Source organism: Oreochromis aureus, linkage group 23 (genome assembly GCF_013358895.1).
Source record: "Oreochromis aureus strain Israel breed Guangdong linkage group 23, ZZ_aureus, whole genome shotgun sequence".
Taxonomy (NCBI): Eukaryota; Metazoa; Chordata; class Actinopteri; order Cichliformes; family Cichlidae; genus Oreochromis; species Oreochromis aureus.
Genome location: NC_052963.1, coordinates 33557985 through 33583561, shown reverse-complemented (window position 1 = coordinate 33583561; position 25577 = coordinate 33557985). Strand labels below are relative to the sequence as shown.

At 40.2% G+C, this 25577-nt stretch overlaps 1 protein-coding gene across 2 annotated transcripts in view; it reads left to right on the top strand.

Moving 5' to 3' along the window:
* The window catches only part of tmem131 (transmembrane protein 131), a 39680-nt gene that overhangs the window by 6582 nt on the left and 7521 nt on the right, over positions 1-25577 (top strand). For both annotated transcript variants that reach the window (XM_031730540.2, XM_039606455.1), the window contains exons 2-28: positions 1917-1978; positions 2116-2156; positions 5161-5229; positions 7108-7228; positions 14464-14580; positions 14688-14810; positions 14897-14977; positions 15265-15415; positions 15497-15553; positions 15656-15717; positions 15806-15914; positions 16280-16388; positions 16490-16643; positions 16988-17158; positions 17412-17522; positions 17903-18037; positions 20126-20230; positions 20307-20393; positions 20550-20702; positions 20793-20868; positions 22304-22418; positions 22526-22664; positions 22751-22860; positions 22947-23019; positions 23164-23315; positions 23401-23543; positions 24012-24198. In XM_031730540.2, coding sequence (XP_031586400.1) covers positions 1917-1978; positions 2116-2156; positions 5161-5229; positions 7108-7228; positions 14464-14580; positions 14688-14810; positions 14897-14977; positions 15265-15415; positions 15497-15553; positions 15656-15717; positions 15806-15914; positions 16280-16388; positions 16490-16643; positions 16988-17158; positions 17412-17522; positions 17903-18037; positions 20126-20230; positions 20307-20393; positions 20550-20702; positions 20793-20868; positions 22304-22418; positions 22526-22664; positions 22751-22860; positions 22947-23019; positions 23164-23315; positions 23401-23543; positions 24012-24198 — 3013 coding nt within the window. The remainder of the gene's footprint in view (positions 1-1916; positions 1979-2115; positions 2157-5160; positions 5230-7107; positions 7229-14463; positions 14581-14687; positions 14811-14896; positions 14978-15264; positions 15416-15496; positions 15554-15655; positions 15718-15805; positions 15915-16279; positions 16389-16489; positions 16644-16987; positions 17159-17411; positions 17523-17902; positions 18038-20125; positions 20231-20306; positions 20394-20549; positions 20703-20792; positions 20869-22303; positions 22419-22525; positions 22665-22750; positions 22861-22946; positions 23020-23163; positions 23316-23400; positions 23544-24011; positions 24199-25577) is intronic.

The window sequence follows — 25577 nt, the reverse complement described above, 5'->3', positions numbered from 1 at the left end:
CTGAATTTAGATAAATTGTGCTGAAATAAAGGTGAAAGGTAAAGGTGAAATATAGAGGCCAAATCAAAAGTAGTCAAAAACGACCAATTATACCCTGGACCCCAGAGGGTTAAAGGCTAAAAGCAAAGATGTCACCAAGTACTGTTTATATTTGTGTGTATTGCTGCAGCTTTTTTAAGTATTAACTTGGTGCCTTTGGGTGAAACAATGGTAATATGAGGGACCGATCCATATGGTCACAAAGAATAACCACTTGTTTCTGTGCTACCAAAGTTCCCCGGCTTTCATTCAAAATGTGTTTATCGTCAGCACCTACACATTAAACTCCTTAAACATTATAAATGTCTTCAAGTTCACACTGAGGCCTGTGGGACACTATCAGCCACTCAGACAGTACACACATTTATGTGTATTTGTATATGAATATTTCATACTTTAAGGCTGCCTGTTTATTTAAGGGAGATGAACAAAATACATTGGAATTGTACATAATAATATCACGGATGATAAATTAGATTTTAAGTAGATGCTTGTGCATTCTTAAAGTCTTATATGTTGAATTGAACTATGTGATCTGTTCAAAGCCTCTCAGTCAGTGCTGTTCTCCATGCCTGTCTGACATGATGTTATTAGCACAAACACTTTAAAGGTGATCATTTAGGACTTCAGCAGTAATACAGACAGCAATGTAGTTAGCAATAAAACAGTTTTATTGGGAATTAACTTAAAAACAAACAAACAAACATCTATTTTTTTGTCACACAGGAAAGAAGCATCAATATCTGATGAGAAGACTTATTTCTGTTTTGTTTTGTTGTTGTTTTTTTTTTCAACAGGAGAAGAATATCTAACAAGTTGATTTGTTCACATTTTCACATCTTAATTTTTAAGTGAAATGTGCATTTTGAGTTTATACACTATGTATATAAGGCGGCCGTTTCCTTTTGCAGTATTTTTATGTGGGGTATTTTCTATGTCTTAACAAAGGGGAGCAAAGGTGTCTTTTCACATGGTCTTACTGAGGTGATGCGAATTGAAACATGCATTCTTTTCTTTCTTTTTGGGGCGGGCGGGGGGGGTGCTGGAAAAGCTTGAAAAGGGACCTTGAAAGTGCTTAAAAAGTGCTTGAATTTGACCCTGAAAAAGGCGTACGAACCCTGTATATACTTAATGAAGATTTTCAAATTTCAGAGCTGAAAAGCACATTTAAAATCAGTTAAAAACTGCAACCAGATCACTTTCGCACCCACTCTTAGCTAATGAGTCACTGGAGAAAACTTCAAAAAGTAGATTATCAATGAATGTCGAAGGCTTATATCACCCCGTGTGATAGGTGGCTCCTCACAACAAGTTAGAGCAGATGAATGAGCTCCTTTTCTACTATATTTGAGATAAGGCTCATCACCTAGCCGGGATTCCTTCTGGTCAAAGTACCTTTGGATTAGATCCTTCTTTCACCGCACGTGGAGCAGAAAAGAAGCACAGATCTGAAAGCTGAACTTTCTGTTGTCTCTAGTTCAGTACACAAGATTAAAGTTCATACAGGAAGTTTATCTTATTATCTAGTGGTAATATTATCTACAGCAGGGAAGGACTGACTAACTTGTTTATGGGGAGCCACTATCAGAAAGGTTTATTTAATGATATTATGAACTTTGTTTTTATTTTGTTAAATTCGACAGTAATCGGCAGCTGCTGCCGTCTCCAGTCCATAAATCAGTCTGTACCTTTTCAGGGATTTCAAAAAGGTGCTTTGCCATGCAAATGAAGCGTTAGTTGGTTTTGGTAACCCAATCAGCAGCTCACACACATCAGTGTGCTATGATTTTATTTATTGAACATTTACCCCTTTTAGCTTTCTTTTATGTAGTGTAAAAATGTGTTTCTCTCTGATCTTCCTATTTTTCTCTTTGCAGCATTCATTCAGTCAGACACAATACTAGAAGTTCTACATTTTGGCGAGGGCAGCCTTTTACAGGTAAGGCCATTAAAATGGTATCGTAATGGACCTTCACAGAGCAAGAAGAGGCTAAAGCCCTGTTCAGCTACCAAATTAACCCCCTGGTTATTGATATAGTGATTCATTCTTACTGTATGTTTGTGTTGTGCTTGCAGGGAGAGTCTGACATCGATTTTAGTTTATATCATCAACAAAGGTATGACAAATCCTCCCTTATTTATACTAGCTTGAGTGAAATAAAATGTTGTATTTGTATATTTAAACAGTGTTTTTCTACATTAACTTGCCTGGTCAACAAGCAAACACAAAGTGTGTTTTGTTAAAGCAAAACAAGTTTTGCTGCTTCAATGCGGCTGCTGTGACAGCATGTTAAGATAATTTAAGGGGGTAAAATTATACAAAAAAATGAGATTATTGTGGGGAAAAAGGGCAAATTTATTTAAAAAAAAAGTTATTTTCTAGCTTGAAAGCATTTCTTTCTTATAAATTTGCCATTTATTTGTCTTCTTTCTTAAGATTAAAGTCATATATTTACTCTAAATAAACTAGGAAAATATTCTGTTATTTCTTTTTTCTTCTTATTCGAGAAAATTCCGGTTTTATTTTTCATGCATTCCTTCAGTGGCTCTATTGTGTCATGTAGTAAAGTCATTTACCAACCAGAGATGAAGTGTAAGCATCATCACAAGCTGATGGAGTTTACCACACCTTGAAGCGATGCAGATAATGTTTTTTTTTTTTTAAGGGATGATCCACAAATATCTGTGCTATTAATCATCAAAGAAACCTCTCTGTCTGTGTCACCCTGAGCACTTTTCTGGCCATATGTTCTATGATGAGTCGAGTCTAGCAGAGCAAACCACAGTGACATTGGTTTTCTAGCCTGCAGCAGCTGTTAGAGGCAGTCAGGATTCTTTCATGCAGTCGAATTTGACTGAAGTGTTTTTTTGAGGAAGTTATTGTTTGCTTCAGGCTCTTTGTATCCTAGCTTTGGCACAACAACAGGCAGAAGTGCTCAAACAAGTAAGGACTATTTTCATTACAGGAAGTGTGTAAAAAGTCAGTTGGTTGCATCATGTTCCTGTATAGCGGTCCTGAAGCGTCACAGAGGGCTTGCATACCTTTCACATGGATGTTTTATCAGGGTCCAGCATACAGCTCAGACAGCATGTAAACCATAAAAAGGTTATCTTTAGGGGCATGGCATGACCACTCCCTAGACAGTTATGTTTCAGGTCGGTGTGTTTGTGTGTGTGTTCCAGTCCTTTTTAAATGTTAAACTTCCCCTTTTTTCCTGATTTTATGTGTTTCAAACTGGTCTGTCCGTGATATGAATTTGTCAGATAACCTCTGCAGCTGTTTGTTCACCAGTACAGAGGCAGGGAGGTAAGAAACAAAAGGAGCCTTTATTCTATAAAGGCAAAAAACTGACTTAGTCTGAGGAAATAAACAAAATAAAAAAGGGGAAACCCAGCAATAGAACACAAGGAAACATAAGGGAGGGAATCCAGCAAAAAAAAAGGGTAGTAAAACGGGAATGAGACACCGGTAAGCCTGAGCTTACCAAAGTAAAACAGGAAGTAAACAACTAGTACTAAAACACCAACCAACAGTAATCAGAGAGCACAGAAGTCACAGGAAATGAAACACAAACTGAAAACAGAAAGTGGCACAACAGAACGCCACAGGTCTGCTGTATTAAGCAGGAGTAGGTGCTTTCACTGTTGTGAATGTGGTTCACTTCTTACTGGTGTAAATAACCACAGTCACTTGTACTGGACCCCTCTTCTGCTCTGGAGCAGCTTGCGTTTGTGAGAAGAGTTCAACAGGTGTGTACTGATCAGTCAGAACACCACGTCTTTCATGAGAACGTGCTTATCGCCAGATTAGGAAACCCTGTGTTGACTTGTGCAGTTGATAACCACCTTTATGTGACCGTTTAGCGAGATTAGCCACTGTTAGAGTAAGCGAAGCCAGGTGACGGAAAGATGATGGATTGGCTGATCACAGCCAAGCCCCTGGCAGCCTCTTAAGGTCTGTATTAAAGAGCCAGAGAGGATATTATTTATAACTTCAGTTGTGCTTAATTTGTTTTATTATGATGACCATACTTTTTTTTTTTATTTTTAAAATACATGAATTCCTAACAGGAAAAACACTCACAAATGGTTTTAAAAATAATGTGACGTACCATGAAACCAACAGAATCTTTAAAAAAACACAGTGACATCTTCGGCCATGCTGATGTTAACTTGTCACTGCACATATGGAGATCTGTTGCCAGCAGGCCCAGTGCTAACTGTGACCTCCTCAGGCTGTTGCAGTTACACACTGACATTCAGCACATTAGCTCTAGGCCCACAGCCAGGACCCATTTGACTCCTTAATGTCACAAAATTTTTGTCAGTAGTTGTTTCATCGATGGCAGAAGCGATGACAGGGCCGCCACACGGTGGATCGCTGTGCGCCGCGGGGGGATGGAAGCTCATCGTGTCTCCTGTAAGCTCAGATATTGGAGTGCACTGCTGATTCTATTGTCTGCTCCTGTGCACACAGGCTGGGTAGTAAAAAGGTGAAACTGATCTCCTGTAAGTTGCCAGGTAATGTTAGAGCAGTTACCTGTGAGAGGTTCTTGAAAAATAAAAATGAAACGTTTTCACTTGTATGTGGCGGTTTTTGTAAAGGCGGTGACATTACATAAATTACCCGAAGCTCCGCTGAGTGCCACGTCAGCATTGCTGATGAACTTTTCTTTTCATGCGATTTGCATAAAGGCCAAAAAGACAAGTTGCCTGTATTTAGGGACGGCCCTCTCTCTTGTTAAGATACACCTGCTGTCAAACAGGTTTGGCGAGCTGCGAGACGGGGCCAGTTTTACCCGATTCTCAAAAGTAGTTGTCATTGTAGGGGGAGTGATACACACCAAGGGTGACACAAAGAGAGAGGTGGTTTTTTTGTTGTTTTTTTTCCCCCCCTGTCCTGTGAATCTTCAGATTTTCATGGAGACTTTACATATGGAAATCATGCTCTGCCGATGGGAGTGGTCACACTCCTGGTTAACGCACTCACAAAAAAAGTCTGAAGACTGACTGTGCACTCATGTTTTTGACCTCTCAGTTGTTTGAAATGCACACCAACATGGAGGCTGTTTTTCCTATTTTGATTTTTCTGCTGCTGTCACACCTTCCTGTCTCTCGCAGCATGTCCACACACCGTGGGAACTGTCGACCTATACGATTTGAACCTCCAATGTTGGATTTTCACGAACAGTGAGTCTCTCTTTCTCTTTTGAGTGGTGTGATTTACGCTTTGATTCTCACATTGTTTCTTTGGTCCTGTTTGAACTTGCACTTGGGTGAATATTGGATCAGACTTCAATTTGCCTTCCAGCTATTTTAAAAAGATAAAACCAGTATCGTGCCAAAGTCTTTTTTTGCTTTTTAGCACATCCTTCACTAAAAAGTTCGTCCCCACCCGGCTGTGGAAGTTTTGATTAACGTAACCAAACTATTTTATCACTCAATCATATTTTATACAGAAACTTACTTTTTCAACTGCAGTGAATCAAGACATCTGCCACAGGAAATGTCACGATTCACTGCAAAACATCCCAGTGTAGTCCATAGAGAAACATACAATCAAAAAATCTCAAGTATAATTAAACATGCATATCAAAGGTTGTAGGAGAAGTTGATTGACAAATTCATGGTAAACTTTATTTCACATTTTACAAAAAAACCCCCAAAACTATAACCGTACATGGAAATATACAGCTGACCCCATTCAATCTTCGAAAGATAAAAAGACCGGTTTCTTCTTCTCCTCTTTTTTTAAAAAGTTTATTAAATTTACTGTTTGTTCCTGTGGGTCTGAGAGTAAGCATGTTAAATAACTGTGATCACAATATTGACCACTATTAGCCGTACTCATACAGCTCTTAGGTATTTAGTCGTTCTGCAGTGCACTTCCACTCAGTGCACCTGCATGTCAACAATAAATTCTAGGAAGTATTTTAGCAATCTGTGGAATTCATTTAACAAACCACATATGCTTTAACGCTTACAGCACCAAGCTTCACCTACGCAGGACTTAAGGGTCACATTCCAGTCAGGCACACCCACCCAGTGTGGCTAAGTTTTACCAGGGTGCAGTTTCAGGAGCGCTCGGAGGAGCGGGGGTCACTCAGACTCAGACACCCGGCTGTCTCGGCCCATGCTCGCCTGTCCTACTTTCTTAGTAAACAATCCGCTTATCAGCTGTGAATGTTTTAAGGGCATAAAAATTAAAGCTTAAGAGTGTGTCACCGTGCTTGTGATGACGGTGGCTCAACTTTAGAATTATGACTTTTTAAAATGTATTTACTACATTTTTTTATGTAAAAGAGCATTCAGGGGATTATTTCAGATTTAACCAGCAGAATTTGAAAACTAACTTCCCTCAATTTTATTTCACTCAGTAACGAAAATCATGAACACGCCGAGTTCCAAGTATCTGCGAGCTGATTTTCATAGTATACTGATATAACAGAAACCACAGGTTCACTCTGAGGCAGGAAATCAAAGAGCTTATGATGAGCTCGGGGTGTTGGGTTAACAATGCAGAGATAGTCACTCTTTTGAATGTCAAATCTTGTCCCCACAGGAAAGTTACACCTGTAGGTTAATGTACAAAAATCTCTGTGAAGTATCTGTTAACGTAAGACAGTCTAAACCGGTCGGTTCCCCCAGCTCATAAACCTTTAATTTTCATGGCATGTTTATAGATGCTGCTCGGTTTCTTCTTTGAATGCGTCATGGTGGATGCTCATATTAAACATGGCCGGGGTTTCAAACATCAGGGTCAGCGTATGTAGTCCAAATTTTCCTGTCTTGGATCTCTTTGATCTGTATTATCTCAGTGAGAGGGGATATCCCTAATATGCTCATCTCAGGCACTGTTTATGAGGGGCAGCCAATCAGAAGAAAATTGGCTTAAGTAACAGTTTTGTTTACACAGAGGCACGAAGCCTAATGCAAAAGCAATTAATTTGAGCTGTGATCCATATTTTATATTCTTGTAATCCAGTCCAAGAATATAAAAATGGAAAGCTGGAGATGTGAGTTATGGCTCCACTTTACTCTAACCAAGCCTTCTCTTCTTCCTTCCAGGCCCGTTGGAATGCCAAAAATGGAAAAAGTTTATTTACATAACCCTAGCTCAGAAGAAATTAGTTTGATATCAATATCAGCAACAACAGCACATTTTCACGCATCCTTTTTCCAGAATAGGGTAAGTAGCTGTCGCTTTAAAACCTTTGAAACCACATTTATTTTGTGCGTGTGTGTGTGTGTGTGTGTGTGTGTTATTGCTGTGTGTAAGCAAGTTGATTGCTTTTAATCTGGAAAATGAATTCAATGTAGTGACTTTGTTTATCAGTATTATCATTTTGTGTGTCTTCATACACATGAGTCAGACTGTGCGTGGATGAATGGTAGTGCGCAGTAAACACACAGGAGAGAGGATAGACCTGTGACTCTCACGAAGTGTCTTTACTGATTGGTTGTCACTGGTAATGTGATGCTCTGCAACATACAGAAGCAGTGAGGAGTTTTTAATGTGTTTATGTTTGTCTTTTTTTAAATTGTAGAATCCAAATTAAAGCCATCAAACCTATTTATTGACACATCAAATTATGTAAGCAAAGCAAAATATCTGTTATGTGTTATGAGCTCAATTCTTTAGAGTTGCGTTCACGCTGTTCTGACTCATCCCAAACCAGATGCGGTGACTTTGTTCCCACACTGAGTGGAAAAATCCATTTGAAATTCAATCATCAGTAAAATGTATTTCATACAAAAGACAAGAACAAAGAGAATAGTTTAAGATGCCGTGACCAAAATATCCTTTAAACCTAAAAAAAAATGAAAACAAATGTTAACTAAATTAAAGTCTCAAGGATTTTCTTGCTAAACATTTGCAGACACTTTTAAATAAAACTTTGAATGATCACCACTTCATGAAACATGAATATCTGCTTTCAGGACATTTAGCCTTTAAATGTTGTTCTATTGCAACTAGGAAAAAAAGGGGGAGAGAAACCATCCTACATGGAAAATATGGGAGAAGAGCAAGATGAGGCTGAAGATGATTTTTATGAACTATTCATAAAGTTAGTCTTGGATTTGATCATGTGCTCAGACATAGTTTACTAAAGTGTGGAAAAAAGCCTGCTGGGAAAACAAAAGGTTGTTTTTGTGAATTTTTGTCTGCACAGAGCGAAAGATTATGGGATTTTGATCAGTGCAGAGGCTACCAACAAGAAGGGAAGCCCTGGGGTTGCTGCAAATAACAAGAATCACAAAAAAAGAAAATGCCAAAGATCAAGAAATTAAAGAAAAGCACAAACAGTGTCTGCAGTGGCAAAGTTGTGTTTTTGTTGTTTTAAACTCCACTATTAGGTTCTTTGTACCTTATGACTTCTTCACTGCAGGGCTTAAGCTGAAGGCAGGTTGTTATACATGTTTTTGTGATTTCCCCTTTATGATAGTAGACACAAACAACTCTGCATGGACTGTGTTTCCCTGTATGCAAACCAAAGCCTGCTCCAGCATGATCAGAAATCTGAAAACTTCCAGCAGCAGAAAGCTTTTTCCTCACAGATTGTTTGTATGCAGGATCTGGTCATAGAGTTTAGTTTGGAGTCTCGTCCCAACAGTTGATGCTGCTTGAAGAAATGTGGATGTGGCCTTTAATATGAGGGGCTTTGATTTGGTTATTTCTCGGGGAGGGAAGTCTAATGAATTTATTCTTTCCAGCAGTGGCAATTTTTGGTTTTCCTTTACCGGGCGGCCTAAGAGCTAGTTTCATCACAGCATCTGAATCTAAAGGTCTGGGACTGTCTGCCCAACATGTCTTATTATACTTCACACATCTTCGACTAGGCTCAGGTCTGCTTGGGTATAAGTGACGTTATATGTCATTAGTGAGCGTGAGGGTCCACGTGGACCTCCATGTGGCTGCCTAGCTTTGTGACTGTGGATTCTGCCAAGAATTTACATTACAGTGCAACAGCTATGCATGCACCCTGGGGGTGAAAAAATTAAAACATTTCTTTGAAAAGTAAATAATTTGTTTAAATTGAGTAAAAAAAAAAAACCCCAATTAAATTCAATTTAATAAATAAAAATAATGCTACAAATAAAAGATAAGAAATTGTTTTTTATTTTATAAGTAGAAAATTTAAAACGCATATCTTTCTATGTGGATTTACATGTTTTTGGTTGTTTTGTATTTTTCCTGCTCCGTACCTGTCCTGTTTAAAATGTGTGTTTAGTGTTTTATGATGACTACAAGTCGAGATGTGTTGGGCACGTGCTGCTGGAGCTTTAACCTTTCAGAGATGTCATTGAGGCAAATGGGACACTTTTGACTTGTTTACACTTATTTTTTTATCTGCTTTTGTCATTTGGTAGTTTTTATGTATTTAGGTGTTTAGAAAATGGTAAAAAAAAGAAAAAAAGAAAGAAAGAATAGCCCATGAATAAGAAGGTGTGTGCATCATGTGTACGTGCCTTTTTAATTCCTATTGTGCTGCATTAGAGTCCTCCCTTTTATATGAGAAACCTGTTCTGTGGCTTCACAACAGGCAGTTTGTGTCTTAGAGGCTGAGACGCTGTCAAGGTGTGTTGCCAGTGAATCATCTTCTAGAACAAGGTGTTTGTGGTGACAACAGCCTATACAGGTGTGCAGCACGGGGATCTGAGTCAGGTCTTTTTGTTCACAATTCTTTGAATCGGTGAATGCATGAGTTTTTAGGAATCTTATCTGTCATGGAGTGAGGCCTTGCTGAGATAAATGTGCTTAGATTTTTTTTTTTTTTTATCATCTTGCATCATAACCTGAGGAAATATTTCCAGAGAGTACAAAAGTATGTTTGAGCAGTCAGCAGGAAGATCAAAGTCCTTTTAATAGCTGCATTTAAATGGAAGTACAACTTGAGACACACCGAGTCGCTCAGTGGGACTGAAGCCGGTGCAGATTTTAAGGCGACGTTAAGGCTTGTTTGAATAGGCTTACTGATTCCAGGCCAGACAGGTTCACTCCTCCAGGGAGTTTTTTTTTTATTAACCATCAGAGAATTAGGCAGAATTAGGTAACCAGACAAATACGAGAGCTCACATTTCAGTGCATTCCATCCCCTCCCATTTAGCCAGACTTTTCCACTCACCCTTATTCATGCAGGCCAGTCATAACTGTTTATGCAACGTGGCAGTTCTTCAACAATCACGGCCTTCTTTGCTGTTTCCCATTCAGCTCTAGGTCACACATGTCATTGCTCTGATTGGTTGAAGATGTGTCTAAAATGGATTTGAACTCACTGATGCCACTCATTTTAAAAAATCAGAAGTGAGAGGTTCTAGCTAATTCATATTTGTAGCTTTAAACGTGAAATCTGACAGCTCAGGAGGGTGACTGCACCATTACAAACTTCACACGAGCTTAGATGCAGTTAGCCTGTATGTGCTGCTGTAGCAGATATGTTTGGGGACCATAATCCCCAGAGATCCCTCCTCTGGTCACATGCTCTAGTTCCACATGTGCTTTGTATCTTAGATATAGTTGTACTGACAAGAGATTGCCAGCTGGTCCCAACCTCATGAGCCTCTGCTTTAAAGTATGCGGTAATATTTTCTACCTATGCCTTTATCACTTGAATATATTGTAGAGACATTTTTTTCAAAATCCTATATTTCATCACCCTCCATTTTTATATTTTCTTAGTAATGTCGCTTTGAACACAACAAAGAGCAAGTTAGTTTAAAAAAAAATATGAACAGAGCATCATATTATTATTTATTTGTTTTGAGGAAATGGAAATTAGTCAGCCGATCAACACCAAACATTTGTTATTGTTTTTTGTTGCACGTGAATGGATACCTTTGGATTTTGGACTCAAACAGTTACAGGGTTTGTTGCCCCTGACATGTGGTTTTTGTTTTGTTTTTCTTCCTCACATCCTACTAACATTAGGTTAGTGTTATATTAGCTTATTTTTCTACACACACAGAAACCAGAAAAAGGTTTGTAGACTGAAAAGACGAACCGGGTAATGTCCTAATCTGAATACCTGTTCATCTGGTATCACTCCACGGCCAAATGCCACTACACAGTCAGCTTCTTCCCTTTTGCACAATGTTCAGAGATTTTTGTGCACAAAAAGCTTTAAAATGTTAAGTCTGCTTAATTCCTGTTTGATGAAGGTTTGGAGTTAAAAACTTGATCACATAACAAACGAATAATGCACATCTTAAAGTGCATGTTTCGGATTAATCTCTGATCAGTCTTTTATTATTTACCCTATTAGATATCATCTAACACCACCTTTTTAACATTTGACCTCTGACAGCAGGAGATTCTGGTTTGGCTGCAGTCTTACGAGTATTTGAGAATGATTTTATTATACAAACATAGATAGTTTATTCCTCTTTTTTAAAGGCGGCTCATTTTGTGGATTACTCATGTTGTTATAAAAGCAGCAGGACGTTTTCAGTGGAATCTGCCTCAGAAATTCCCCTGAGCAATCCCCCACTGAAAACACCGTCACCACCAAAATGCTAAAGTTACCATGGAGCTGTGATGTTTTCATAGCACTGAACCTTTTTACGATCAGGTGGTGTGGAAGTGGGCGTTGATATCTGTGAGGTTAGAAGTTTGTTGGTCGGTGGATGTGAATAACCTCATGGGATCTGTTTGGGTTCTCTTTTTAGAGCTGGAGTTGGTGACGTTATCCTTCAGGGTCAGACTGGCTTAGCTACTGAAGTGAAGGGCCACACGATGAACAGATGAATACAAACATGACACACAAAGTGCTGAAATATGTTCAAATCCACGAACTCTGGTAGATGTGACAGATCTGTAATAAGCTCGTGTACAATCGACTTTCAGTCTTTAAAAATATTCTTTTTTATAAGTTAAATAAATGCCTGCATCCGGTAATTTAGAAAATAGTAGACACAGATCCATGGCCATATTCATATGAAGGATTTTCTCTTCTGTCCTGACCTGTGTGTGGTCAGAAGAAGGTGTGGGGGGGTTAGTTTTTCTTTAAGGATGGTCCACTAACTAGTTATCAGGCTGTATTCACCTACATACCTCTGCAGGCTTACCTAGGCTGCTAGGGCACAGGTGTCGAACTCCAGGCCTCGAGGGCCAGTGGCTGTGTCCCAATTCAGGGTATGCACGCTTGAAGTACGCACGCTACACGTACTACGTACGGTGCGTACTACAAGTACGGGAAGTGCGGAAGTGAGAGGCTTGTGAAATGGGACGGTCTAGCCTTCGTCGTGCTGTTCAGGTTGCCTAGCAACCATGATACTAACCGCGAGAAACGTTTCATACAGCTTTGTTTGACAGAAATAAAGGAGAAAAAATGTTTTGTTGGTCATTCATTTTTGTCATGACATCACTTTGATTAGTTGAGACCACAGGGCTGTAAAACATGATTGTTGGGCTTCATTTCTGTACTGAACAGTCATTTCAATATTAGTTAGTAAATAATAATTAGCTAATGTTGTTCATGAGACTAAAGTCATCTCACTGTGGTAATGTTAATATAATATGGACAATATTATATGTATTGTCAGATTATATATTTATATATATATAGATAGATAGATAGATAGAGATATACTATATATATCAACGATACAGAAGAACATAAAGTCAAACATGACTTTTAAAAATAACAACATAGGCTTTGAAGCTTAAAAAACTACATTTTCCGCAAAAATGACGTCACTTCCATGTGCGGACATGCGATAGTTCGCGCTGACTTATATTCCAACATAGGAAGTGTTATGAACAGCTGATCGGATCGGCAAAGCCTGTTTCTGGAATATTATGTTTTTGTTGCTGGAAGTGCTTTTTATGTATTTTATGTATACACTGGAATGATCAAATTATTTGAACATTACCTAATAAGACTGATTCAGGACAGACAATTAGTTATTTTAAACTTTTCTAGCAGTCCTTCACAAACAGGGAACAGTCTGTCTATTCTCTCCATCTGTCAGCTGCTGCTGGCTCTTCCTCCTCCTCTTCCTCACACACTGCTGAGTTTGTCCTGGTGGATCATCAGGGGTGCAAAGCCTCACAGATGATGTGCAGCAGTGGGTCCCTCAGTCTGTCCTCACTCTGGACACTTGCAGTTGTCACACATGGAAATCAAATGTGTGATAAGCTGCAGGATTCAAACACAAGTGTAACTTATAAATACATGTTCATACTTTTATTCCACAATCAGAGAGAAAGAAACACAGAGAGAGTGCAGGACAGACAGACAGGTGACAGTCTCAGGTGTATACACTGCTACAAAACAGCACAAGAGAAGGAGGATTTAGTGTTTGTGTTATTACGAGTGCTAAACAAGAAGAGTTCCCAGATGGTCCAGTGGACACATGTGTGACTCCTGTGATTAAAGCATCTTTCTTTCAGCTTAACGAGTGAACCGTCAGCTCGTTCAAACACACGTTAAAGTCCGTTTGGCTCCACACCACCGAACAGAGGCAGCAATATAACATAGCTAACATTAACAGTGCAGTGAATCCTGCTTGTGCCGTCATATTCAGGACTGCAAACCGAGCAGCATCACTGACTTTCAGCTTGTTGTGTTTGTGGATATATGACTGACTTTAATTATCCATAAAATCATCACATTCTCTGTAAGATTAAAGTCAACTATATATATATTTAGAAGTAGAGGCTTTAAAACCAAGTTACCGCTGAAAGTACAAACATCACTAATGTCACATAACTTTGCCGACATGTGGCCAACAGTAATGTTTTAATGTTCTTAAACATTCGCACATAAATAAGTGACATCATATTCAGTACTTACTTTTGACAGTTCACTCTTGCCGCTCCCTTCTGCCGTATTTTTGCGGCAAAATTATCCACACCCACCGCCCGCGCTATGGATTGTGGGATATATGGGACCACAAGCGTGCACCGGACCACGCTTGATATTTGGGGAAATCGACGGCGCATTTGGAGTATGCATTTGAAGTGCACTTTGAATTGGGACAGCCGTCGTCGCGTGGCGGTGACGTAATCGCACTTGAAATGCGTACTTCAAGCGTGCATACCCTGAATTGGGACACAGCCACAGTCTTGCAGGTTTTAGATGATCCAACACAGCTGATTTAAATGGTTAAATGACCTCCTCAACATGTCTTGAAGTTCTCCAGAAGCCTGGTAATGAACTAATCATTTGATTCAGGTGTGTTGACCCAGGGTGAGATCTAAAACCTGCAGGACACCGGCCCTCGAGGCCTGGAGTTCAACACCCCTGTGCTAGGACATAAAAACTGAGTGTATAGACTCATCATCAATTAGCCAAATGTAATGGAGGGGGGGGTGACCTTGTCCCACCATCTTTGCTGCTGTGTAATTCTTTCACAGATTTGTATTCAGGGTTCTGTGGTGTCTCTTTATTAATGTCTTATTAATGTCTCTTTTTTCAACAGATAATACCACCAGGAGGAAACACATCATTTGATGTGGTATTTCTTGCTCGAGTAGTTGGGAATGTAGAAAATACATTATTTATTAATACATCACATCACGGAGTGTTTACATACCAGGTACACATGAAATGACACCTTTTTTCTCTCTCTCTCTTTCTAGACTTGCATTTTTTTTTAGTGTGAAACATGTGATTAATGTTACGTATCTGTCTTTGAAACTGAAGGTTTTCGGGGTTGGTATACCAAACCCCTACAGACTGCGACCCTTCATTGGGGCCCGAGTCCCAGTAAACAGCAGCTTCTCACCTCTTATAAACATCCACAACCCATACAGTGAACCACTGCAGGTAATACGGGCACATTGTACCCTTCATTTATTTTATTTGCACATTTGTTGGTGATTGATTCGGTCTGCTTCTTGTCTTTGCTTCAGGTGGTTGAGATGTACTCCAGTGGTGGGGATTTGCATCTAGAGCTTCCCACAGGCCAACAAGGAGGTACTATAAAATTATGGGTGAGTCCTCCTTTTGATTTTAAAGCTATGGACCTGTTGTGCTTGTTAACATTAAACATGGCCAGTGTTTCCAATAATGAGGTCATTGTATGCTGTTAATGATGGGGGAAACCCCACCCACCTGCTGTTCAAGCCAAACAGGCATAAATTGTCTTAAAGCGGAACTGAAGGATTATTTTGACCCATGAATCATACAGATTAGAGTAAAATGGGAATGAGAGCAAAGTGAGGTTTTTAAAGGATAGTAGGCGGTCCCACTGACGCTGACCAACCCTCCCCTCCTTCAGGAGATTCCCCCATTTGAGACAAAAGGGGTGATGAGAGCCAGCTTCTCTTCCAGAGATGTGGACAACCACACGGCTTTCATCAGAATCAAAACCAATGCTCCCAATGAGGACCAGTTCATCATCCTCCCCGTAGAGGTGGAGGTCACATCAGGTGTGCTGCTAAACCTTTGTGCGACAGTTCTTTTTAATCATTATTCCCTTCTAACACTCGTGTTTCACTCATTGTTTGCAGCCCCCGGTATATACTCATCCACAGAGATGCTCGACTTTGGTACACTCAGATCACAAGGTTTGCTTTCCTTAAAGAAACGACATCTTTCAGTCTTTTCTTTTTCTAATCGTCCCCCGACTCCTCCCTCTGATCTCTGCCTCCTACTTCCTCATGTTGCAGATCGTCCGAAGCTGCTGAATCTACACCTTTTAAATTCAGGAACAAAAGACGTTCCCATTACGGTGCGTATGCAAAGCAAAATAAAGCATGAACACAACAATTATCTCAAGGCCACTAAGAATCCATGACTTTATTCATGCTGCTTTTCAGAGTGTACGTACAACACCGTCAAACGAAGCCGTCACAATAGACTTCAAAGCAGTTACACTCAAAGCTGGAGAGAACAGATATACCAAAGTCGCAAGTATTAGTTTTGATGGTAAGTTGAGTTTTACTTCAGTTCTCTTACTTGGCAGGTCACAGGAAGCTGAACTTGTCGCCGTCTCTAACACTGACCTGTAATGTTGTCATTCATGAGGAAACTCATGAACATGATGCTTCTTTGGCAGCTTTCTTTATAAAGTTATGTTTCAACTTTGGTACAGAGTTGAAACATAACTTCACCGTTAGATACAAATCTGTATAAATAATCAAAAGCTTCAGTTGTTCTCCTTTGACTTAGTAGTTTTTAGAAGTTTCTTCCATTTCCTTCCTTTCTATTGCATAACTTCCTCCTGCAGGCCCTTGGATACGTTTTGCAGTGTCTTATCTGCTCTTTGAATCTTTTTTTCTTTCTTTCTGCAGCCTCAAAAGCCAGAAGACCATATCAGTTATCTGGAAAAATAACAGTTAAAGCAAAAGAGAAGAGTTATTCAAAGCTTGAAATCCCATACCAGGCAGAGGTTTTAGATGGGTAAGTTTTTCTGAGGATGAACATGGAGAGAAATGAAAATGTTGCTGTAAGAGTTAATTTGAAGTTTCACTGCTGTGTGTGTGTGCTTCCTCTTGTGGCAGTTACCTGGGCTTTGACCACACAGCCACATTGTTCCACATCAGGGACAGCCCCGTGGACCCGGTGGACAGACCCATCTTCCTCACAAATGCCTTCAGCTTCGCAATCCGGATACACAACGTGTCCCTCCCCGAAGAGGCCAAAACAATGTTTAATGTGAGCAGAAATGCATTAAACAAAGAAACATAAAACAGTCAAAGCTGAGAAAAGTTCAACTGAATCTTTTTGGGTAAAATAATTTGAACAGACATGCAAAATGTTACCTTCGTAATATGAATATTTTCCACGTTACAGCCTCTCAAAGTGCATCGGTATGCTCTCATGAGATTTGTCATCATTTATCGTAGTAAAACAATCACCTGCTTGTCGGGTCTCAGGTTGGAGACACTCACTGATTTCTCTGGAACGACCCATCCAAGGTCATCCCGACTGTGAAGTCTGATCTTCCAGCATCGCGCTGACATCGCTTTCATTTATTTATGTTTTTCTTTCTGTTTTAGGTGCAGAACTTCAGCACACCCATCCTCATCCCCCCACACGAGTCGCGTTACATCTTCTCCCTCCTCTTCCGACCAGTTCGACCATCAATCCACATAGACAGCAACATCCTGCTCATCACAAACGCATCAAAGTTTCACCTGCCTGTTCGGGCTTACACCGGCTTCTTGGAGGTACGCAGTCAACGTGAAGTGGGTGCAGACGGGCGAACTCGGTCTATCATTGTAAATACAATTGTTTACTCTTAAACAATAAAATAATATCCACTGAAAGCTCCTGTGCTAGTTATAGATGCTCTTGCCTCTCAGTGGTTTGGTCCACTAATGCCAGACTGCATTATAGCTTCGTAATACATCGCCGTCGAATCTGGTACTTTAATCTACTTTAGAGTGTGTAACATGCTGTTTTTACTGTCTGTTTTTACAGCCTCTGGTTCTCCCTCCCAGTCTGAAGGAGAACCTGCTGGACTTTGGTGTCCGCAGTGCAACAGACACCAGCAGCATCATATTTGTAGTGGTCAACAGTAACCCTATAGAGGTGAGTAGCCGTATGAGTTGATATTGGAGTGATCGATTGTAAATTGTCACTGCTCGGCATCTCGGAATGAAAGTTTCAGGCCTTTATGTGTCGTTAGGCTTCAAAAGCTTTTCCCCCATGGACGTGCTCAATGTCATAAGATTGCAAAGTGCTGAGTAAAACTCAGGCTAACGCAGCTGACACAACTGAGTTAGCTGTCGTGTCCTTATCTTCAGACAAACCTGGTTGTGGTTTGTTGGTTAAAAACTCCACTGTAGATGAACAGATGCTGGTTAGGGTTAGGCTGTTAGGTTGTTTCCACAGTGTAAACCATGTAAAGTTAAACGCATGCTGCTTGGCAAAAGTAAAAAAGCGCCACTTTATTCTTTTCTGTCCTCCAGCTGGAGATTAAGTCCTGGTTGGTCACAGGAGACAGTCTCTCCATGGAGCTGCTGAAGACCGAAAAGGGAAACACAACGGTGGCCCAGGGTCACCTGGAAGAGCTGCAGAACACCTCAGCCTCCCATCATAAAACGGTAAGACCCCCACAGCCCGAACGCCATCACGCTAATCCCCACAGGAAGCTAGAGTGAGCAGAGCAAGCGCCAGTCTGATGCAATCCAGTCCAGTGAAATCCTACTACATGAGTTTCACTTCAGCTTTTGTGGTTGTAGTTTGTAAGGAGGGGGGTTTCTTGTGAGACACATGAACAAGGTCACCACTTCTGTATTTAATTGTGAAAATTTAAACTGAAAAATTGTGACAGTTTATAAATATCTATGTTCATGTTTTTTGAGGAAAAGCATGAATCTCACATGAAAAGGTTAATAAATAACAAATAACTGTTTAGCGCAGTTTACAGTTTTTACTTTTTTGGCTCTAATAATTAACATAAGCGAAAATATTTCATTAATCTGAAGCTTTACTGTTTCCCGGTTCTGTTTTTCAACCCTGACCATAAATGCCCTGTTATGGAGGCTTAAAGAAGATGCAGCTTAGCTGGGCCTGGTGTCCTCCAGTCAGTGCCCCCCACCCTTAGAATCAGCTCACTCACATTCATACATTAACTTTAGTATATTTAATGAATGCAAAATGCAGAATTTTACCTCTTTGCATTACAAAACCTCAAGTACAAAAGATTTTTGTATTTTTAGCAAGTAATTTGAGGTCCCACCTCGTCCACAGGGTGATGTGAAACTTATAGTGCATTTTGGGTAAACTTTTTTCAGGTTTTCTCCAGAGAGTTATCAGGAAACAGATCAAACACACAGAGCACCAACGCTTGTTTCTGTTCCTCTGTGTCACAAGCGTTAAACTGCTGCAGTTGGCTGAAACTGTTGATCTAAGATTTGAGCTTTAGGTTGAGAGGTTTCTCACTTTGTACCGATTTTATCTGGAATGAGGTTTGTACACAGATCAGGCTGCTGCCTGGCTGAGTTAATGTTGGTTTTAGTAATTCACACTACTGTGAGTACTTTAGAGATCACAAGAAACAGGAAGTTGTTTAAAAGTAGAAATGAGAGACGCTGAGCAGGAGTTGGTAGAAGCACAAAAGTATCATTAAAAAAAGTCTAGAAATCTGTAGTTCCTAAATAGATAAGACGTTACTAGCCGAGGAATAAATGGTGTAATGAACTATTTCTCTTATCTTAAAAAGCATAAAGATAATAACACTGGACAAAAACAAAAAAGAGACTTATTTATTGGAAGAAGCGGCTGAGACAAACTTCATGTAGCACCATGTTTTCTTCTGTGTTGCTGGTAGCTAATACACCACTTGGCCTGCTGATTAATGAAGCAGCATCTTCTCATATTACTGAGGCTGTCAGACCAGCTGAGCTCGTAAAGTAGACCCTGAAAGTCATTCTAGCTACCGTGTGAAGCACTCAAGTCAATTTATCTAAAAGCTTGGTGAACCGCAGTGTCGTACAGCTAAACAAATCAGAAAATGAAACAAAATGATAAAAAAAGAAACATCTCAAGGGGGAAAAGAGTTTGGAAAGTATGTAAATATATATCGTACACAACCTTGAAAAACGATGAGTTTAAGATGGAGTTTTGGTTCGTTTTGTGGGGATAACAGCTCAGTTTGAGACTTCTTTTTGTATCCTTCTGGAAAAATAGATTCCAGAAAAGTCTTTTTATCTTGAAAACTTGTTGAAGTAGTAAGCAAGTCACACGTTTTGTCATTAATATAAAAAATTTTGTTTGTTCTTTTGATTTCAAGCTCTTTCCTTCCAAGCAGCATCTCACTTTGAATCTAAGAGGTCGTCTTACTCAGATAAACTTTTGTCATTAAAGTGTTTGGTTTTAAATATTTTAATCATCTTAAATCAAAATTGAAACTATGTTCTTGATTGTTTTTGCCTTTTGAGAACCATTTCAGTATTTATTTCCTTTTTAAAGGGAAGGCAATGAAACCTGTGAAAGATAAATTTACTGCATGCGTGCTTTGCTGTCTCGGATGTGGAGGCTCTTCAAGCACAGTGACAAGATCAGAGATAAAACGCTGTTATTCCAATTTGATGTGTGCAAAAAAAAAAACAAGAGGGGAAGGACTTTAGAGAAACTGCATCTTGTTCACAAAGTGCTGAGAGATAGAAAACCCTTGTTTGTTTTCACAGGTTATATTAGCATCCGGATATTACGCAGCATTCAGAGTGACACTAGTGGCCAAAGCTCTGGAGGGCACATACGACGGGGCTGTACACCTCACCACAGATTATGAGGTAGGCTGGCTGGTGTGTAGTTTTCAGGCAGTTTCTTTAACATAAAAGCATAACCTGGTGTTGTTTTTGGCCTCAGATATTAACCATCCCGGTGAAAGCTGTCATCGCAGTGGGCACATTAAGCAGCTCTCCCAAACACATCATTTTGCCACCTTCATTTCCGGTAAGTAACACAAAATTGATTTCACAACTTAATTCACAGCAGTCATGTGCTGGCAGCCTGTAGAAGATGAGAGTGTTTAAGTTTAAAAAAACAAAAAAAAGCCAGCTTCCTGTTTAATGCCTGAGGTGTTGGATTAAGTTACATCTTCTTCTTTAGGGGAAAGTAGTTCACCAAAGCTTTAGCATACAGAGCTCCTTCACACAGAAAGTGAGACTGCAGCAGATCCGCTCCCTGACAGAAGACATCCGATTTTATTACAAACGTCTCCGCAACAGCAAAGACGAGCTGGAGCCCAGACGGAAGTCTAAGGTACGAAAATCCTCCCAGTCCTCACCAACACAAAAAGTGGGTCACGCTTTCTTTTGAGACACAAACTTATTTTTATTACTTGTTTTACAGGTGGCAAACATTTATTTTGACGCCGGCTTGCAGTGTGGTGATCACTGTTATGTGGGCCTGCCATTTGTGCTTAAATGTAAGTTTTAGTTGTTATTAAACTTTGTGTTTGTGTGCAAGTCTGTGTTTTGAACAGCAACCCCTTTGGACCGGACTTATGTCTCTGTGAGGTGGTGGGATCCTTTTAGTGTCTCAAATCTTAACGCTTACTGCCAACCAGTGGAGAGAAGCTAACAGGTGTGACAGGATCTTTGTCGCATGTCTGTGAGGAGCCTAGCAGCAGCATTTTGGACGAACTGAGTTGTTTTCCTTTGGATCTATGTGAATATCAGTATCAATTCATCATAGGAGTGAAAGGAGATATTATGTTTACTGATGATTTGATCCAGAGGAAGTATGTATAGAGAGAACAGGATGGGACCTAAGATAGAGCCCTACACCAGCACAGTGCTGCTGGTGAAGAAGAATAGTTTACAGTGAACATAGAGAAGGATCTATTATTCAAGTATAAGGTGAACCAGAGCAGTGTAGATACCAGCAGTGATGTGCACACGTTGTAGGAGCGTGTTGTGGTCAGTGCTGTTAAATGCAGCAGTGAAGCCAAGGAGGACGAGGATGGCACAGTCCCCAGAGCCCGAGCAGATCATTGCAAACTTTTATCAGTGGATTCTGTTAATGGAGAAAGACAGGTTGGTAGTTTTTTGGGTAAGATGGGGTCCACGTGGTTCTTCAGCAGGGGGTGAACAAGTACCTGCTTAAAGAGAGATGAAGCAGTACCAGTAGCCATAGAACTGTTGTTTTGGTTGTAATACAGTTTTACAAACTCGTTGCAGCCCTTTTGGGTGAATTCCATCTGGAGCAACATCTGCTCATTTTGAAGTAACTGTTTTTTCCTTCCCTAACGTCGCTAAGTGAGGGCTGGAGGATTCAGAGTAAATTTGGATTTACTCTGGATTGAATATTGGGTCTAATACTTTCAGTTCAGCTGATTTCATTGTTCTGTGTTTATTAAAGTTAGCTGCAGGAGTGCTAACACAGCATGAAGAAGCTATTCTTTGTTTGCAGTCATTTTTTTTTTTTTTCATGACTGCAATTTTGGTCAGACGATGATTTTTCCACAGCAGCAGCTTCAATCTCTCGTTATTTAGTTTATTTGGACTCTTTCATCGCAGCTTCATTAATATTATTTGATCTCTCCACTCTGTATGTGAGGAGGTGCACACACTGAGACTGAGAGCAAGGAAAGGAGAAGTGAGGTGTCTGTAAACAACAGCAGTAGAGTCTGCTCAGAAATATATAAAAAGAACAACTGAAGTGTTATTTCTGATATTATTAGACATGCATAGCAGACAGATAATACATTTTTAAATCTCACAGTTATCATCAATACGTGGCATCCCTAATCCTCGAGAGATGTGGGTTTATGGTCGAGCCCCATCCCTAAAATATAAATCGAGTCTGAGCCCACGGTTGAGACTTCAGTGGTTAATTTTATTTATTTTTTCCTTCCACAGCTGAGGCCAAACCTCACGGGCTGGCGTTACAGGAGGATATCTGGGACGCCGATGTCGATCTTCACCAGAAGCTCCTCAGACGATGGAAAGAGCTCAAGGAGCGCTCTGTGCACAAGTAAGCATGTTGTGCATTCAAAGCTCTCTGTGAAATAAAAGTTCTTCTCAGGCTCTGTTTTTCCAGGATAAAATAAAGTAAAAATGTAACTTCTTTTCTCACCAAAGGATCGAAGCTGTCTTTGAAGTTAACACAGATCTCCAGAAAAACGTGCAGGCTAAAATAACCGCACACCTGACGTGGCCTTCGCTGGTCAACTCTTCACAGAGAATCACGTTCCCCCTGACCAACACCAACAGCTCCTCTGTGAGTACTCGCCACTCGCCCGTTAGCACACGGCACACAGGTTTTAAACATGTTTCAAACTCAGCCATGACATCGTTTCTCCGCAGGATGAGGAGGTGATTTTGCAGAACCCTGCAGATGTCCCTGTTTATGTCCAAGTGCTCCCCTTGGCGCTTTTACCAAACCCCTCTGTGTTTTCTGGAAAACTGGCCGACAGGTAAGAAGTCACAACAAAACTCCTGCTTATTCTTTTTTTCAACTCAGCTTACACTGACAGCCTTTTTTACTACTTTTCTTTTCCAGGTTTCCTTTAGGAAACTTATCCAACATCAATATAAACACAAACACCTTCGAGTTCCAGGTTCACAGAAATCAAGTAAGTCTATTGTTGACTTGGTGGCTTTTCAGGAAATCGGAGAATCGGCCGCTTATTGCGCTGCTAATCACTGTCCTCTTGTCTGTGGATCTGACAGCATGTGGAAGCTGTTTGTCTCTAACAGTCTCTCTGTTTGTGTGACAGACATCACTAATGAGGAGCAGTACAGGCTTTGTAGAAGGCTCAACCAGGCCCTTTGTGTACAACCTCCTCCTGCTGCCTGGAGAAGTCAAGTCTTTCAACATAAGATTTACTCCCATAGGAAACCACAGTGTCTCCTCCCTCCTCATAGTCAGGTAATACCACATTTTAATGTTAGAAACTAAAACAAAAATGCACTCCTCCACTGAGATTAATCACTTTACTGGGGCATCTGTTTAGAAACAACCTGACGGTGATCGACACCATCATACTTCACGGACGAGGCACGACAGAGAGCCTGAAGGTCGGAGGGAAGCTTCCAGGACAAGGCAGCTCGCTGAGGTTTAAAATGACTGAAGCACTGCTGAAAGACTGCACAGAGAGTGAGTTTCTATCAGAAACGATGCAAGAGAGCGGTGTCACCCAATCAGTGTGAGCCAGTCGTGTTGCAGCGTTGTAGAGGTTCATGTTAAGTTCAACTGTCTGTTGGCAGGAATATGTACTCATTATGTTAGTAATTGGCCTGCTGGTCTGTTTTTCTATAGATCAGTAAATCTGCCAGTGTTCAGTTTCAAAGGCAGCCCCATCCACGAGAACTCATAGATGTGCAAAGCAAAGCTCAATAAATGCAATGAAATAAAACAGATTAGGCATGTAAAATATCACAGAGAAAAAGATGACATTATGTGTTAATTAAACATCCTAAATTAAAATATCCAAACACGCAGTGAGCCCTGCTGTTAACAGGATTTATTCCAGTACATTTACTGTGTGTGTTTCAGTATGTTCTAATTTTTCCTCTTTTGAAACATTAAGTTGAATCTTTTTGTTGTCCCTGTTTTTTGTTTCAGAAACAAAAGTGAAAGAGCCAAACTTCACTCTGAGAAGGACGTTCAGAGTGGAGAACACGGGTTTGCTCCCGATCACCATCAAATCGGCAGAAATCAATGGACAAGCCTGCGAAGGATTCGGATTCAAAGTTCTCAACTGTCAAGAATTTGCACTCAAGCCAAATACTTCGAAAGACCTCGTCATACTGTAAGGACTCACTGCTACACACATACCTCCATCATCAGTGTTTTTCCTTTGTGTGTGTGTGTGTGTGTGTGTGTGTGTGTGTGTGTGTGTGTGTGTGTGTGTGTGTGTGTGTGTGTGTGTGTGTGTGTGTGTGTGTGTGTGTGTGTGTGTGTGTGTGTGTGTGTGTGCGCACATGCGCGTGCATGCGTTCCCCTCTTCACCACACGAGCCATCTATAATACGCCCATCTGAGGCGCAGAAGCTCATTTAAGTGCTGTTTAAATGTTCTCTTTTTTGGTGTCAGCCAGTCTGAAGAAAGTTGGCTTGACTGGGGAGTAGTTAAAAGAGCTTTTGTCAGGCAGGGGAATAAATAATGGAAACACCTGCACTAATTCAACTTTTTCCAGTAATGCTACAAAAACACAGTCACTGATACTGAAACGTTGCTTCCCTAAATTTGTAAAATAAAACGTAACAAAGAGGTGTCAGAATCTGGCCCTGTGGTGTGGCCAGGAGAGCCATGCTGTGATTGGAGAAGGATTTACGCCTGCAGAAGCCCTGAGGCAGAAATTTACCCTTTCTTTACCCTGCCCTGACAGGTGTATGAAAAGAATGCTCGAACCCACACAGCAGTGAGACTGAAGAGCGGGAATATAGGACACTATGACAATGACTTATCAAACTTATTAAGTTACGACAGTTTATAAAGCTTTTTCACTCGTATTTGAGGCTTACTTTATGCTAAAGCTAACCTATTCTGCTAATTTCTGGCTCTTTGTGGTCGCCCTCTCTTTAAAGCTGCTTTATAGATCAGCTTTCAAGCTTTCATTTTTAATAATGTTTACAGTTGAAGGTAGATTGGTCAACCCTGTTGTTTTTTTTTTGTTTTTTTAATTTTCAAAGATTAAGGCTTCATTAAAAGTTTGCTTCACAAGCACTTTGAAATCTCTCCTATGGGGTTGTCGGTGTGCATTTTATTGTGTAATTAATTTTTCCATATTCAACCTCAGGGGGTCCTCTGAATGATGAAGCATTTTTACTGTTGTTCCTTTTTTGCTTTGTGATAAAAGTTTCGTGTTTATGGTTGCACCACCCGTCTCAGGATATCAGAATATATAAGAATATATATTATTTGAATGGAGTGAAAATTTATTCAAAGTGAAAAGGGTTCTAGAAAAAACTCCTACAAGTCATGACTCGAATATTCCGGGGGGGTTTATATGAAAAGAATAAGCTGAGTGAATTCCATAAATGTGTTGTCATGGCTTTGTTTTGTGTGAATTCCTGTACTTTTCCAGGGCGCTGTTGTTATTGTGCAGACACAGAAACACCCAGGTGCTGACACACCTAAATATAATTCAAACATTAATACTGCGTCTCATGTCCCAATAGTAATACTT